The sequence below is a fragment of the Trichosurus vulpecula genome, chromosome 2 (genome assembly GCF_011100635.1).
Source record: "Trichosurus vulpecula isolate mTriVul1 chromosome 2, mTriVul1.pri, whole genome shotgun sequence".
NCBI lineage: Eukaryota > Metazoa > Chordata > Mammalia > Diprotodontia > Phalangeridae > Trichosurus > Trichosurus vulpecula.
Window position 1 is genome coordinate 18,991,357 of NC_050574.1, and position 17,019 is coordinate 19,008,375.

Below are 17,019 nucleotides of genomic sequence, written 5' to 3' on the forward strand. Positions count from 1 at the left end.
GTTTCCATTCCACTTTCATTCCTTTCAAGAACCCAGCATCCCCACTGTGACAAGATAAGGCATCAGAGGAGCATTTAAGTAGAATTACAACAGGCAACAATAACAACAAATGACCAGTTGCTAACATAGCTTGTCATTCATCACTAGCTAGGCATCATTCATTACTAGCTATAAAGTGGTTTTCTAGATACCCCATCTTGAGCACCTAAAATCCCTGCCTATATATAGACTGAGCATGAGGGTGATTATTTTAAGAGTCATCTTTCTCCTCCATTCCCTCAACACCAAAACTAGATCATAACTGCAGAGAATGCCCCTACTTAGATAAAAAGGTAAAAGCATGATATTTATATACCTAAAGAGAGTATATTCAGCAGTATTTCCAACCTCTCTCATTTCACTGTTTCTTTTTAAAAATTATTTATTTTATTCCCCCCCCATTACATGTAAAAACTATTTTTAACATTTGTTTTTTTAAAATTCTGAGTTCCACATTCTCTCCCTCCCTCCCCTCCCCCTCACTGAGAATCATCCCACTATTTCTAAAGGATTTCTCCCTTTTCTCAAAAAGGAAGAAACAAAGTTGAAGAAATAAGAAACTTTTCTGTGCTTCCCTCCCTTCTACTTTTCTGTTCATTGCCATTATTAAAAAGTGGGCTACCAGAAACACAATTGGGGAGCTAATCCACTCTTCCCTCCCTCGTTGGTCCAACTTTTTGCTTAAGAAAGGACGTTTTGGTTTCAACTGTTACTCTGTCAATCCCTCTGGTTCATGTTTATCACAGAACACTCCTCTTCCTTCATCATAAAATGATGATGCTAACTAGCGTTTGTACAGGACTTTAGGATCTGCAAAACACTACATATGTCATCTCATTTGATCCTCAAATCCAACTTGGAGGTGGGGGCTATTATTATCCCCATTTTACAAATGAGAATACTGATGTCAATAGAGCTGAAGTGACATGTCCAAAGTCACATAGCTGGTAATTGAGACCTCAAGGCCCGCCCTTGATCCCTTATACCAGAGGTGTCAAATATACTGCCTGCAGGTTACACATGACCCACAATACTCTCAAGTGCACCAGATTCAAATGTAATTGGGAAATATTTAACAAAATAAAGATAAATAAATACAATAAAATGTAGGCAATGCCACATTTTAAAACTAAGACAGTATGTGGGGATCCTTATGTGTAGTTTAATTGCCCCTGTTTCTGTCTGAATTGGACACCACTGCCCTACACCATCTAGCTGCCTGCGCTGTACCCCAAGGCTCCTTCCCTAGACTATGGTACTGCAGGTAATTAGAACCCCAGATAAGGGGTCGCAATAGAATGGGAGCCTTTGAGATTTTAACTGGAAGGTTGTCTCAGACTCACAACCAGATACACAGACTGCAATACATTAAAAATTGACATTTTAAAAATCAACATTTCCCAAGAGTTCTAAAAAAAATCGTTCAGAAATGGAGAATGTTTTCAGTATTGCTGATGGCCTTACTATATATCCTGTCCATCTTGGTACAGAAAGAAAATAGAGCCGAACCTTCCAAGAAAGAGAAGAATCCTGAGCAAGATGCTAATTTATTTGTGTCTGTATATTCAAACAGCTGACCATGTGTTTATGATAACTTAAAATAGCACCAGTATTTATAATGTGTTTTTCTTCCAAAGAATTTCAAGCTTTTAAAAACCATTACCTCATTAATCTTCCTCTTCCCCCATGATGTTGATAGGAAACGTGATCCTTTTACAAAATGGGCAACGTAGGAAGAACTCCCCTCCTGCTTTACTGAGAAAAAGGAGGCCACCCACCATGAAGGCCACCCTTCTTTTCCTCCTCTCTGCTGTTCTTCTTCAATACCCATAGTCTTCTCCTTGGCTCCAATCTCTGCGGGAGAAGTGATCCTTCTCCTTGCCAAGGCTAATCCCTATACTTGGAATCTTAATTCCAGACCTTCCTCTCCTCCAGGAACCCACAGCTGCTTAATCATTCTCTCTAAATCTATCCATATTAACAGGCTTCTTTCCCCTGCTCCCCCCACCCCCCACGCCAGGTCTCCCCCATCCTTAATAAATAGCCTGACCTTACCATCCCTTTATCATCCTCTAAGTCTTCCTTTTACAGCTGAACTCCTGGAAAGGGTTGTGGACATTCTTGGCCTCCCTTTCCTCAATCTCTGCAATCTGGATTCATAATTCATCACTTCATTGCAATCTTTCTCTCTCTCTGTTACCAAGGGTCTCCTACCTGCCAAAGCCAATGGCCTTTTCTCAGTCCGCATTCTATATGCCTACTCTGCCACTACCTCCTTAATACGCCTCACTTGACTTCCTTTCTCTTTTTGTGGTTTTTTTTTAAATCAGTAAACATGGACATCCTTACAAGGTTCTTTCCTATGTTTGTCTGAATTCTCTCACTATACTCCTCACTAGTTCCTGTGAGTTTCATTCTTCTGTCTCCAGAGCCTAGAATGCACACCTCCCTCACTTCTTCCTCTTGGAATAGCTGCTGGTTTCCTTCCAGGCTCAGATATCCCTAAAGCCTTTCCTGATTTCTCCTAGTTGCTAATCCTGCCCTCCCTTCCAAAACCAGCTCATCTTCATTTTGCATCTATCATGTGTATACTTATATATGTTCCACAGAATGAAAGTCTTTGAGGAGAGGGGATATTTCACTTTTGCCTTTTATGTTCAATGTTTAACAAAGTATATATCCCATAAAAGCACTTAATAACTGCTTACTGATTGACTTTTTAATCTCTACACTAAAGACGTTCAAATCTTTATCTCCAGCCTTAACATCTCTCCTAAACTCCAATCTGGCCTGGTCAACTGGCTCCTGGGTATTTCCATATGGTTCCAAACCTAACACCTGCAAACATCATCTTTGTTGCTTATACTTGCCCTTCTTCTAAACCTCCCCATTTGTACTGATGCCTCACCAATCTTCCCCTCACAACCTTGGAGCCTTCCTTGACTCAGCTTCCACAATCTAACTCTTAACAGTCCTTCAGATCTGATTTCATTTTATTCACTTACCCTGTTCTGGACGAAATGGCTAGCCGACATCGCGTTTCTCATCAGTTCTATCACTTTAACACAAGTGGTCTCCAATGTCTTGAATGTACTCCTTTCTCACTTCCACTTCACAGAATCCCCAGCCCTTTTCAAAAGGACACCTCTACTGCCAGCTCCTTAACAAGGTCTTTTCTGGTCACCCCAGTTGGCATTGGTTTCCCCTCAAAGTTAATTGGCATTTACCTTATATGTATTTCTCTTTGCCTATTTGTACACATCTATCTACCCTGTAGAATATTAGTTTGTTGAGGGATGGTTTCATTTTTTGTCTATGTGGCATGTACTTAGTGCTTGGTACATGGTGGGTGGTTAATTTTGTTGAATTGATGAACGCTTGGTTTTTATATAAGCCCAGAGCATTTTGCATGACACTCTCCCAACTGGTAGAGAGATTGCTGACTCAACCCTGCCTGCATGTGTGGAGCTGATGTGAGAGCTTTGGAGAACACTTCAAGAGAGGACATAGATGGTGCCAGATTCTCTTGGGGACTAACTGCAGACATGGTGGGAGGCGGGTAGTGGTGAGAGAGGCGGAGGGAGAGACAGACACTTTGGAAACTGCTATCTTGTATAGGAAGTTGGCTCTTGGATATAGCCCTGATTTCTGGTTTGCCTCCCTAGAGACTTTGGGAAATTTCCCCTTGGGTGAAATTGGGTCTCTCTCCTGGTTGAGCTGAGATTTCATCTCACTGCTATTTAAAGAGTTCATTCACACTGGGTATTTTCTGGTATATTCTAATCGACATGATTTTTCTGATTTGTTAATTGCTTGGTTAAATGGATTTACTTTTTATAATCTGCACAAAAGAACCAAACATGCAACAAGTATAATTTTGGGGTAATTTTGTGTTCATCCTTTAAGGGACAGCTGTTTATTTTGAACCTGCTGCATCCCCAGACTAGCAGGTGACACACAAATATAATTCTAGTCCAGCACCTCTCTTAGGAATGGGGACAAAAAGAGCACCCAGCCTCATAGTATTCTGGGGGTCTGTCGGTCCCTTCCTGCCTCTCTTGTGCTAGGTCTTATCTCGACATCTGGAGTTGGCCCCCAAGAGAACCTGGGATCATTCTAATCTTATCTTAGAGAAGTCACCTCTCCCAAAGCTCTTGTATCAGCTCCGTCCTTCAGGAAGGCAACGTGAAGTCAGAATTCTCTCCACCAGTTAGCAAAGTCTTATGTCTAAGGTCCCAGGCTGGGCTAGGAACCAAGGCTACGCTGAATTGAGCATATAAAGAGCCAGGGAATCATCTAAAATATTATAGATATGACAGTGGACCTGGGAACAGAGAACATATTTTCAGACCCCAGTCTATCCTAAAAGCAAATTGAATCAAGGCTTCGCTTCATCAGGAATAGGGAGTGTCATGGGGCTCCGGTTACACATTTTCAGCCCTTCCATTAAAGGCCTCTTATCAGACCTGCTTACCTTGCATCAAAATGACAGTATAAATAATTCAAGCCAGAGTAAAAGTAATACTGATACCATAAACATAATCAAGATTTAAAGGAATCTACTTTCTGGAAACCACAATAGGTCATCTCTCTCTAAACATTCTTAGATGCCAGGGTGATTTTGGGGGCAGCTAGGTGGCACAATGGATAGAATACTGGGCCTGGAGTCAGGAAGACGCATCTTCTTGAGTTAAAATTCAGCCTTAGATATTTACTAGCTATGTGACCCTGGGCAAGTCACTTTATCCTGTTTGCCTTGGTTTCCTCATCTATAAAATGAGCTGAGAAGGAAACGGCAAACCACTCCAGTATCTCTGCCAAGAAAATCCCAAACGGAGTCAGAGTCAGACATGACTGAACAACAACCTGGCTGTTTCATGGCCACCGTGGCAAGGCTTTTGGCTCAGTTTCTCTGTCTTACCCATTGAATACAATCTGACAATGATTTATTAAATGCTTACTGTGTGCCTTCCCTCTGAGGTTACCTTCCATTTATGCTATATAGATCCTGTATGTATGTAACTTTGCATATTTCCTCCTCCATTTGAATGTAAGCTCCTTGAGACCATGGGCCATGACTTTGCTTTTGTTTGCCCAAAGTAAGTTGCTCAATAAATAAATAAATAAATACTTGTTGACAGACTTCCAGGGACTATATGGGACGCTGGAGGTGTAAAGACAAAAATAAAAATAATCCTGCCCTCAATGAGTAGAGGGTTGGGCAGAGAAAACAGGTATGCAGACAAACACATACAAAACAATGTGGGGACTGAGAAACGCTTAACAAACGGGGAGGATCCAGAAAGAATTCTTGGAGGAGCTGGAATCTGAGCTAAGCCTTGAAAGAAGTCCCTCTCTTACTCTTGTGACAGGTGCTTGGAAACACACAAAATATTTTCAGTCAATTCCAACATAGGACCAGTGATGGCAATTCCCCAAACTCCAGGCTTCAAAGTCAACACTTTCCAAGAGGTCATGAGATCTGTCACAAGAAAACAAAGGAGTGGAACAAGAACCAGTGAGGTACTCTGGCCATTTCACAAAGAAATGCAGGAGCCTGGGATAAAATGGAACGGAGCTGAGCTGGAGCTGGGAGAAAGAGGAAGCCTCCAGTTCTGAGGAGAGTCACATCTTTCCTAGTGGTTTCAGAGAAACAGAAGGTCAGCAGGGTTTAAAGACAAAATAAACATGCACAAGTGTTTTAGAAGGAAAAAAAGCATCTCTCTCTTGAACAAAGTTCCACAACATATCTGAGCTGTTGGTTTAATTCATGAGCCTTCTATTTCATCTCCCCAAGTCATGATGAATAGAGCTTTTAAAAACATTCCAGCGATTCATCACATCCGATTTATGACTGAATGAGGTGGATTCTCTGGAAAGTAGTTCTCATACCCTAACTCCGTTCATCTTCTGGGATGAAGGAAAGAGCAAAAACAGACATTTGAGCAGCTCAAAGTATAGGTAACATGCTGAGACGGTCCTTGAGGGGCGTATACTCTAGGACAGGGGCTATACCCAGAGCACAGATACACAACACAGACCAATAAGGCAGTATCACATCCTAAGTGTTTCAGAGATACAAAGTACTGTGTGAGGAGTGATGTCACCACAAATCAACAGGATCTAGTAAGGCTTCCTGGATGGTGAATTTGGGACGGACTTTCTAAAACAGGTGAAAATTTAACAAGCCAAGAAGTGGAGGGGAAGATAACAGGGACATAGGGAAAGAATTTACTCAATCCCTGGGAGGGTGAACTAAAGAATTTCAGGGCAAAGGAGGAGCTTGGAGGCCATCTCATTCAACCCAGAGCTGAATAAGAAGTCTCAGTGTTAATGTTACGTTTAGGGTACCTCTCCTTGAAGACCTCCATTGAGAAGAAAAACATCACATCTCCCAATGTACGTAGCTCATTCTATTTCTGGACATCTCTAAGTATTCATTAGGAAATTCTTCCTTAGGTCATGCTGAAGTTGACTTCTTTGCAAATTCCACTTGATGTTCCTAGCTATGCTTTTTGGGGGGCCAAGCAGAATAATGCCAGGTATTCAGATACATGGAAGCAGCCCAATGCCCTCTTCTCACTTCCTTAAATCTTATATCCAGGTTAATCAAGTCCTCGTCCCTTCAATGGATCAACCTGAACTTGTCCATTGCTGGTCACCTTCCTCTTGATGATCTCTCAAGATCCTGCCCAAAATAGGCCACCCAGAACTGAACATGATAGATAGTAGGTAGGCTCTAAGCAGGGAAGAATATATCAATAGGATGATTCCCCTCTCTAGTCCTGAACCCTACTGCAAGCTACATGAGGTTTTTTTTGACATGTCGTACTGTTGCGTTGTTGACTCACATTGAACCTACAATCAAAATACGTAGATGGATTTGATGGCTGCAGAGGTCCATCCCTCCCTTCCAACTCTTACATTCTGTGATTGTGTGAAAGCCGGATCCCCTCTGGAGAAGCTCCTGTCTAGCCACCCCTCCCGCACCATCTTGTACTTGGAAGGCAGATTTTAAGGTTTTTCACTATCCTTTTGTAAATTTCACCTGATCAGCTTTGGCCTCAATTTCTAGCAGCCAAGATTTGGGGAGGGGGTCTTGACTATCTCCCAACTTAACTCTACCTCCTAATTTTCTGCAATTGGTAAACTTGATAACCATGACTGCTTCGGCCTTTGCCAATCAACCAAGAAGCATTTAAATGCTTCCTATGTGCTGGGTCTAAGTACTGGGGATGCATAAATAGAAATAAACTTTGCCTGCCTCCAAGTAACTAAAACTCTAGGGATTGGGGGGAGGGTGATGCTACATACGTAAGTTTATACAAAATAGATATATGATAAATTTTTAGGACACATGCATCTGGGGCTGGGGGGAGGTGAGGAAACGCTTCATTACATTGTCACTAGAGAGAGTTTTATAGAAAAGAAGGGATTCTGGGAGGTGGTGGTTAGTAAACCAACAACCATTTCTGCCTGCCTCATGTCCGACGCCCATCCATCCTTCTTTCAGCTGACACTGCAATTTTCTAAAGCACATCCCTGTGTCACCCCGCCCCTCCCACCAAATCAATAAACTCCAGTAACTCCCTATCACCTCTAGGATCAAATACTAAATCCTTTACAACCTCCCTCCCCCTTTCTTTCCAGCCATCTAACACTTTTCACCCCACACCCCTATGTACTCTTCGATCCAGTGACACTGGCTTCCTGGCTGTCCACCAAACACCACCACCACCTCTCAGCTTCTGGCATTCTCTCTGGCTGTCTGCCCTGTCTGCAATGCCCTTTTCTCATCTCTGCCATCTTCTCAGGCTTCCTTCAAGTCCCAACTAAAATCTCACCTTCTATAGGACACCTTTCCCGATCCTTCTTAATTCTAGTGTATTCCCTCTTTTAATCATTTCCTATTAATCCTGTCTACAGCTTGTTTGTACATATTTGTTTGCTTATCGTCTTCCCTATTAGATTGTGAGTTCCTTGAGGGCAGGGATTGTCTTTTGTCTCCTTTTGAATTTCTAACACTTAGCACAGTCCTTGGCACATAGAAGGCATTTAATATCTACTGACTAAGCATTTATTACATGTTTGGCACTGTGCTAAAGCCCTGCAGATACAAAGAAAAGCCAAGACAGTCCCTGCCCTCAAGAAGCCCCTGTTCTAATGGATAAGACAACATGCTAACAAGTAGGTGCAAACAAACTGGATATATAGGATAAATTGGAGGTCATCTCAAAGGGAAGGCAATGTATCGGGGGGGGGGGCAGGAAAGGCTTCTTGTAGAAGGTGGGGTTTTAGGGAGTGTCTTGTACAGGGAGCAGCCAGGGTCACTAGAATGTAGTGTATGTGGAGGGGAGGAAAGTGTGAGAACACTAGGAAGATAGGGATAAGTGGAGGTGATGAGAGAATCCAATCTAGACATGGTAGACAGCCAGTGCAATGGTGTAGAGACAAAAGATGGAGTGCTGCGTTGGAAGAAAGGAGACAAAGTCAGTTTGGCTGGACCGCGGTGTGGAGCTTAGTGTGTTAACTGGCTAGAGAATTAGGGGAAGGCTTTAAAAGCAAAGCAGACGAGTTTCTGGTTGATCCTAGAGGTTAAAGGGAGCCCCTGGAGTTTACTGAGTTGGGGGGTGACATGGGCAGACCCACGCTTCAGGAAAATCACTTTAGCAGCTTTGTAGAAGATGGATGATAGTGGGGGAAAGGAGCCCAGCTACAAGACTGTTCCAATAGCCCAGGCAAAAGGTTATTGGGTCCTGAACTAGGGTGATATCTGTAGGAATAGAGAGACTGTGGAGGGAGAAACAAGATTTGGCAAATGATTGGCTATGTGGGGTGAGGGAAAGTGAGGAGCAGAGGATGATGCCAAGGTTGCAAGCCTGGGTACTCGAAAGGCTGCTGGTGCCCTTGAGACTGAAGGTGGATAGAGATTTGAATCACCTGCAGAGATGGTAATTAAACCCACGGGGGTAGATGAGGTCACCAAGTAAAACACACAGAGCACACACATGTGCACACGTGCCCAGGTCCTCCACTTTCTTAAATCACTGATATTTATAAAATGCTTTGCAAACCTTGAGGTGCTATAAAAATGTGACATTATTATTGTTAATTATTTTCTCCAAAGAGTGAAAAAATATACACTGGTACTCATGTGTTGGCTCTCCCCCAATTCTTTGTTCATCCTGCTCCTTCTGAATAAGACAGTGGTGTCTCTGAGTCTGCTTTGCACCCATGGGTTAGGATCTCCAGTTCATCTCACTGATACGTGATGCATTTATATATAGACAAGCCGAGGTGTCCATGAGCATTCACGCTGGCTCTGTTCTTGGATATGACCTCCTGTGCATTTCAAGCCCTGTATGTTAGTCTTTACTCTATTCTGTAGTTCCTCTCCTTAGCACAGCCAACATAAGGAATTTTCACCATTCCCATTTCTTTTTCCGATTAAAGTCCTTTGGATTTTATTTACAAGTCTCTGAGAAAATGCATTCTAATCAGCCATCCTTTGGTGTGCTCCTGCCTATATTTTAAATCATGGTCCAGATATCCGAATTCCATTCTCAGGCATCTTCTTTTTAACCAATTGTTGACTCCCCAAATTTCTCTCTTTTATGAAGCCCTTGTGTTTCATGGGCTGCAGAGATAAAAATACCACCTGTACTCCTAAGGTTTTCTATTTCTTGCCCAAGTTGTAATCTTTAAGCAACGTTTTCTGGGTTTCTTCAGTGGCATCATTTGTGACCACATGGATCACCTGAATGAATGAAAAATGTATTTATTAAACATTTACTGCACGTCAGGCACTGCGCAATCTGAAAATAATACAGTGCCTGCCCTCAAGAATCTTACCTTCTAAAAGGGAAAGATGACACATGTATCTGGAAAGGAAGGAACACATGAGAGTGTTGAGTGTGACAGCAGTCCAGAGATGGCTGGGAAGTAGGGTTGAGGGCCAAGGTCCGGGCAAGATAAAGTCAGAGCCCAGGGTTCGGGACCAGGAATCTTGAATTTTCATGGGAAGAATGTGGAGAGCTGGCAGAATATCCTGGAGATGTCTGGGGAATGACATGGTGGGCCTGAGTCCCAGCAAAAGAAGATGAAAGCTTACTAATCAGAGTCCAGGGTGCCAGGGGCAAGAGCTCTAGTGGGAGGACGAAGCCCGTGTGTAGGCAGCATGGCTTGGAGATTGACGGAAAACGGATGGCAATTATTTGGGAAGTTCTCTGCCACTGGATGTGTGCTCCAGGAAGAGAGCAAACCCTTCTGTCATCAGGGGAATGGAGAAAAAGTGATTTAAGAGAAACAGCAAGTTGTACATAGTAGATTTGCAGTTTTGTGTGTGATCATCTTTTTTTATTATACTGTGTTATAGAAACATTTTATTCCATAAACTTAAATGAAATACATTTTTTAAAAAGTTGTCCTGGTACTTCACCAACCATCACTATTCATTTCTCTTTCCTCTGACCCTGGTGGGAAGACTTCTCCCTTGATAGCAGCAGCTGTGGAACTGCATCACAGAGCTGTGTGGGAAAGCAGCTGCTTTCACTTTAGAGATGGTGCCTCTTTAGGAAAAGTCTCATTACTTTAAAAAAAAATGCAACTATCCAACTTTGCACATGAATGAATATACCTGGTGATATTTAGCTGGTGGGGGGCGGCCATACAATACATGATTCCGGTTTATCTTTGGGTCATCCTTACAGAACGCTGTAATAAATGAGAAATAACTACTGCATTTCTGACTAAGATCTCATTAGATATAATCTCTTAAATGGCAGTCCCACACCACCAGCTGTTTAATGGACATCACTACCTGAAAATCCCATTGGCACCTGCAAGTCAACGTGTCGAAAATGAAAATCATCTTTCCTCCTTAATGTGCCCCTCTTCCAAACTTCCCCAGTCACCAATGTATCTTTCACTCATCACACATCACCCTATACCATTATCTGATTGGTTACCAAACCTTGTAGATTTTACGAAAGCAACTTTAGAAAGCATTCCATTCTCGCCATTCCCATAGGCACCACCACAGCTCAAGCCTTTATAACCTCTTGCCTGGATTTAAGAAACAATCTTCCACACGGGGAATAAAAGAACCTTTCTAAAGCATAGGTATGACCAGTTAATTCCCTAAAAACAAACAAAACCCCTTCAGCATTTCCCTATGAACTCTAAGACAAAATTCAGCCTGGCACTTAAGACCTGCACAATCTGGTCCCAAATGACCTTTCTACTCTCGCTTCACAGTACTCCTCCCTATCCTTCACGTACTACATGTTCTATGCAAATTGAAAGATGTGTCCCCGAAAGTCAATGTCCCATCCTTGCTCCCTCTATGTACTGCCCTAGACCATCCCCATGCCTGGAATACACTCATTCCTCACTTCTGCCTCTCAGAATCTTTATATTCCTTCAAATCTCAATTCTGGTGGATGTTCTCTGAGAAGCCTACCCTGACATTAACCATCTGCTCCCTCCTGAGATGATTCTGTATTTCTTTTTTAGTATGGATGTCATATTCCCACCCTCTACCCTGAAAGAGAATGTAGGTTCCTTGAGGTTGGGGACTACTTTTGTTTTTGTATCCTCAGGCACCAGAGCCTGGTGTATAAAAATACTTAATAAAAAAAGACTGAATTGAATTTAAAGCTTCCGGACCTCACAACCCTACATCACTGGCTGGAAATTAGTTCGATGAGAAGTTTTAACTAACAAGTAAAGGATGGTTCTTTTCATTGCAGTTCTGGCACTTAGACATTAAACCTCTTGATTCTCACACAGATGCTGAAGTTTACATATATTTTATCAGTTAATAAAGTCATTTCAGTTTGGCCAGCATGTTTGCCAGAGCTAACAGGGTAATAACATTAATGGCAGATGATTTTTGTGACTATAAATATAAGGTCTTATCTTTCCAAATTCAATGAGGCAAGTCTATGTCACCAAACACCTCAATAACCACACAGAAGCATGCTATCTTATGCTTCAAATCCAAAAGTAATACATTTTGAAATAAAAGACAAAGAGTTAAGCAGTGTTTCCAATAGAGATTTTTAAATCAAGACAAAGTTTAAGTCAAGACGAACAAGACGCTTGGTCTCATGTCTCCTACATCTGGAAAGGGTCATCTCTAAGCTGTGGATCTCTACAGTACACTTCCAATCTCCTTCTAAGATTTTCCTGTTCATTTAATCAACCAACCTCCTTTTGGACAGTCTACCCTTAAAATTCCTTAAAATCTAGTAATGTCTCTGCTCGAAAGATTAAAAAAATAACCAGTAGATTCAATAAAACAGCAGCAATGTACCTCAAAAATTTTTTTCTATCTAACAATTTTATTTTCAGTTCTGAATTCTTTCGCTGAGCCCTCCCTCTCTCCTGTCCATTGAGGAGGCGAGAAAAACAACACTCCTTACAAATATGTATAGTCATGCAAAACATTCTTGCATTAGCTACGTCCCAAAAATAGAAAAAAGAGAAGAAAATATACTTTAATCTGCGCGCTGAGTCCATCAGTTCTCCTTTTGGAGGTGGTTAGCATGTTTCGTAGTAAGTCCTTTGGAATTGTGGTTGGTCAGAGTTCCTAAGTCTTTCAAAGTTGTCTATCTTTACAACATTGCTGTTACTGGATAAATTGTTCTTCTGGTTCTGCTCCTTTCACTTTGCTTCAGTTCGTACTCATATATCAGTTCATATCAAAAGTTTTCCCAGGTTTCCCTGAAACCATCTCATTAATCATTTCTTACAGCACAATAGTATTCCATCACACTTACATATCACAACTTGTTCAGTCAATCCCCAGTTGATGGGCATCCCCTCAATTTCCAATTCTTTGCCACCACAAAAGGATTGTTATAAAGATTTTTATATTTATGGGTCCCCCCCACCCCCCTTTCACTGATCTCTTTGGGATTTAGACCTGGTATCAGTATCGCTGGGTCAAAGGGTATGCACTGTTTTAACAGCTTTTTGAGCATCATTCCAAAGCCGTCTCCAGAATGGCTGAACTGCTTCACAGCTCCAACAGTGCATTAGAGTTCTTGTTTTCCCACCATCCCTCCTGCATCTATCGTTTTCCTTTTTTTGGTCATCTTAGCCGATCTGATGAGTATAAAATAGCAATCTCAGAATTTTTTATTTGTATTTCTCTAATTATTTGTGATTTAGAGAATTGTCATATGGCTACATACCTCTAAAATTAAAAGCAAAAATGCATTAACTCTAGAGGCAGTATAAGTAGGAATTCAACTCCCTGTGCGGTTGAATCTATCATTTATGTGGCCTCTACAATTTATAGGGCATTAGGGGAATGTAGACAATGACAAGACAACTCTTGCTCTAAGTTTACATCTTTTTGTGAGGGACACACCAAAGACACAGATTTAATATAAGACAATATAAAGACTGATAAAAGACCAAGGACTGAGGTGGTGGTGACCTGACTTAGGATCCAAAAAGATTTTGACAAGATTAGAATGATGGGAATAAATGTCATGTCCTGTAAGCTGGATTTTTTTTTTAAATCAAAAATACAAGTAAACTGTGGAGTTCAAAACATGGGAAAACAATTGGTGTGAAAGAGATGTGAAAGCTTTAGTGGACTATAAAGTCAAAACGAATCCAAGAACGTGACACGGCAATGAAAAAGCCCAAGACAGTTTTAAGTCGCAGTAATGTTTTTAAAGAGGGAAGTGCTATGGTCTGCTATCTTTTGCCTTGGTTAGATGTCAGCAGGGAGCAACAACCGCGAAGGGAGAAAAAAAGACCGCCCAAGATAAAGACCTCAGGCACACCTATGCACAGCAGGCAGGACAAGGGTAACGACCAACTAAGAGAGGGAGGAATGGTTGGCTAAAGAGGAGGAGAACACCAGGCCGGAGCAGGGTCACAAAAACCCAGGGAAGAGTGTGTCTCGAATTGGGCAATAAATAGCTTGGTAGAGCTTAAAACCCTCTAAAAATGTGAGTTTTTATTCTAGATTGGGGAGGCAGGGGGAAGCAGCAGCCTAAAGGTTCAGAAATGAGCTTGACAGAAAGCCAAGCTTCCCCTCATTGTTGTAAGTGGAACTATACTTCAAGGCATCTGGGATCTCTGATGTGGCTATAATCTCCACCACAATGCAGATGACAACCTCTCCATACCTTCACATCCTGTGTGTATAGTCCATGTTCTCCTCTAAGTGCTCAAGGGGGACTTGGTTTAACATGATGTAGGCCCTCTAGGTATCTTCACATGGTGTGTGTACCCATTCGGCACTCAGGCTTGAGTGTGACTGCTTGCTCCCATTACGTGATTAGGCCACATTTTTTTCACATAGCTCCTGGATGATATCCTCTATGACATTTTTGGCTATATGGTGGCCCCTATTTACATCTACCATACATCTCTCCATTTCCCTTTGGGGTATCCACCATTTTGACACCTGAAAGGTTAAGGGTGTTCCATGAACCAGAGAGCCAGAAAAGACTGGTATTTTCAAAGATAGGTTTGTTTCAGGAAACAGCTTGGGATTGTTGAAAGGACTGTGCCAAATCTCAAATGCAATACAGCCCACTCTCTCAACCCAGCTCATTGTTCATCTGCAGTGTCAATCCAGAGTAACTGTACATGAGTTCAAAGGATTGTCCATCTGGATGCTTAACAGTCTGGATAACAGGCAATCTTCATCCCCTTGGTTTTTACTGTCTGGACTGTTAGACTAAACTCTTTTGAGTGGTGGTATATCTTATTAGGAAGGCTCTGTAGTATTTCAGGACTTGATGCAGTTAGTATAATACCAGCTGAAAAAAAGAAGAAAATCTGGAAGACTTCATCTACAGAGAATCCCTCTTCCAACTGAACTCTGGGTAGGAAATCCTTCATGATGGTGGCAAATAACTTTGATGAACACTTCTCCCTTGCTTTGTGACTTGTCAGATAGAAATAATCAGAGGATTGCTGAGGAAAACTCTTTCTACTGATGAATCTACTAGGGAATATGCAGAATTTTAACATGTATAACACCTTGGTGAGTCTTAAAGCCACATTTTGCTCTACTGAATCAAAAATACCAAAGAGAACAAAACACAGTGGGATCTTGCATTTTCTTCACCTTTCAGTCCGTTGTGTGACCAAGGCAGTAATGAGAACCAAATGTCAAAGGATAACACACAACAATGGGAGCGTACTAAATTCAGAAGCTCTCAACCGCACCAACAAAAGATAATTCACCACAGTCAAACGGACACGGCCCTCCTTCAGCTTCTTCACCCGCCCCTTTATCCCCTCTGAAAGAAAAGAGGAGACTCTAGGAAGGTTCCTTGTGAATGTAGATCACCATTTATTGTAGTTCAAGAGTCAGGAATTGAACAGAGGACACTGTCAGTGGAGAAAAAAAAGAAATAGGAAAAGAAAAACAAAATTTTTTAAACAGGCTTAATTTCTTTAAAACACTTCGTGGTTTCAAAATCCTTTTTCCCCCCAAAGGAAATTCAAGAATTCAAGTATTGTATGCAGGGGCAGTAATACAAAATCTTCTTGCATGTGTTGCTGTTTAGAAAAACATGCTTTTAACATTTCCCACACTCTTTCTGCTTTGGTAAGGCCAAGCCATGGACAGAAACTAGTTTTCAACATAAAAATGACCCCTGCTCCCAAACTCGCAAATTCAAGAGTTGAGGAATTTATTTACCCTCCTGGAGGTAAATAGGAAAGATTTAGAACTGTCCCTTAGCATAGTACATCACCAGTTTTGAAATAAAAAAAAAAAAAACCAACCAAAAAAAAAATCCCAAACCCCAACAATATGTTACTTAAGTCCTGATACACTCAAACACCTCCTTTTCTGCAGCTGTTTTCTTAGATTCCTAGTTCAGGGCTTGTTAAAAAGGACCAGAGCAACAAGATTCTCTTCATTTAGTTCACGATAAAAAAAAAAATTTTTAAAGGGACATTTCAAAAGAAAAAAAAAATCCAAATCCTGAAAATATTTTGCCCTTTTTTAAAAAATCACGTGTCACCTAACACCAATTAAAAAAAAACAAAACAAACCCAAATATGTGAATATGATATAAAAATACGATCCCAGGATTAACACTTTGTTGCAGGCACAGTTATTTCATAGAATATATGTGTTTAGAGGGCCAGGGGAAAAAGGAGTTTATTTTCTCATTTTTTTTTTTTTTTTTGCATCACTTAAAAAAAAAAAAGGAAAAGAACCAAACAGCAGTGCAAGTGGGGGCAGGGAGGAGAAAATAAGATTCTTTAGCAGCAAAATGTTCAAAGTTCTAATCACAATCAAATCAACGGATATCTGTTCGTAAAAAATAAAGTTGAAGGGATGCTGCCCAGATCCATTTGTCATTGCTAAAATGTTACAGCTGCAAAAACCCCAATTGTGACACTGAAGGACATGTTTTGCAACATGAGCAACCTCTTAATATGTCCCCCAAGCTATTGACCATCTTTTATCACTTAAATATATGTACAAGAATTAGGCGTTTCCTCTCACTGATGTCCTTCCAGCTCTCTGCTTTAAGTCACTGCTGGTGGGTCCTCTGCATCCTCTGCCACCTCCATCCTTCAATGATTAACCAGCATCACTGCTGCCAAGGTTGCTCCTGCTTGCCTCAAGAGGCCTGGCTATTTCAAGCTGGGGGAAGCAGGGCAGCCTAATGATCAGTGTTCTGTTTCTCTCTCATCCAGGCTTGGATTTGTTCTTTCAATTCTGGCACTGAAGGAGGAAAAGAAAGTAAATAAGGATTAGTGTTCCAAACAAGAGGATTTTGCCCCCTAAGGAATTATACCTATAGGCCTCCAAAATTGAGAAGAAAAAGCCATTCTTTTCATAAGACTGTTTGGTGAAAGTACTAGGGAGGAAAAAACAGGGCTAGGAAGGGAAGAAGAAAGAAGGCATTATGTGGCAGAGAAGAACAAGGGACATGTTCATGTTCTTTGCATGGTTTAATGAGACCAGACACTACAGTTTGTGGA

General features: G+C 41.4%; 1 protein-coding gene across 3 annotated transcripts in view; it reads right to left on the reverse strand.

Annotated features, from left to right (window-relative positions):
• Positions 1–15,338: 15,338 nt before the first annotated feature.
• Positions 15,339–17,019, reverse strand: part of UBE4B (ubiquitination factor E4B) — a 148,327-nt gene continuing 146,646 nt past the window's right edge. For all 3 annotated transcript variants that reach the window (XM_036744287.1, XM_036744286.1, XM_036744285.1), the window contains one exon: positions 15,339–16,759. In XM_036744287.1, coding sequence (XP_036600182.1) covers positions 16,698–16,759 — 62 coding nt within the window. In that variant the 3' untranslated portion in view covers positions 15,339–16,697. The remainder of the gene's footprint in view (positions 16,760–17,019) is intronic.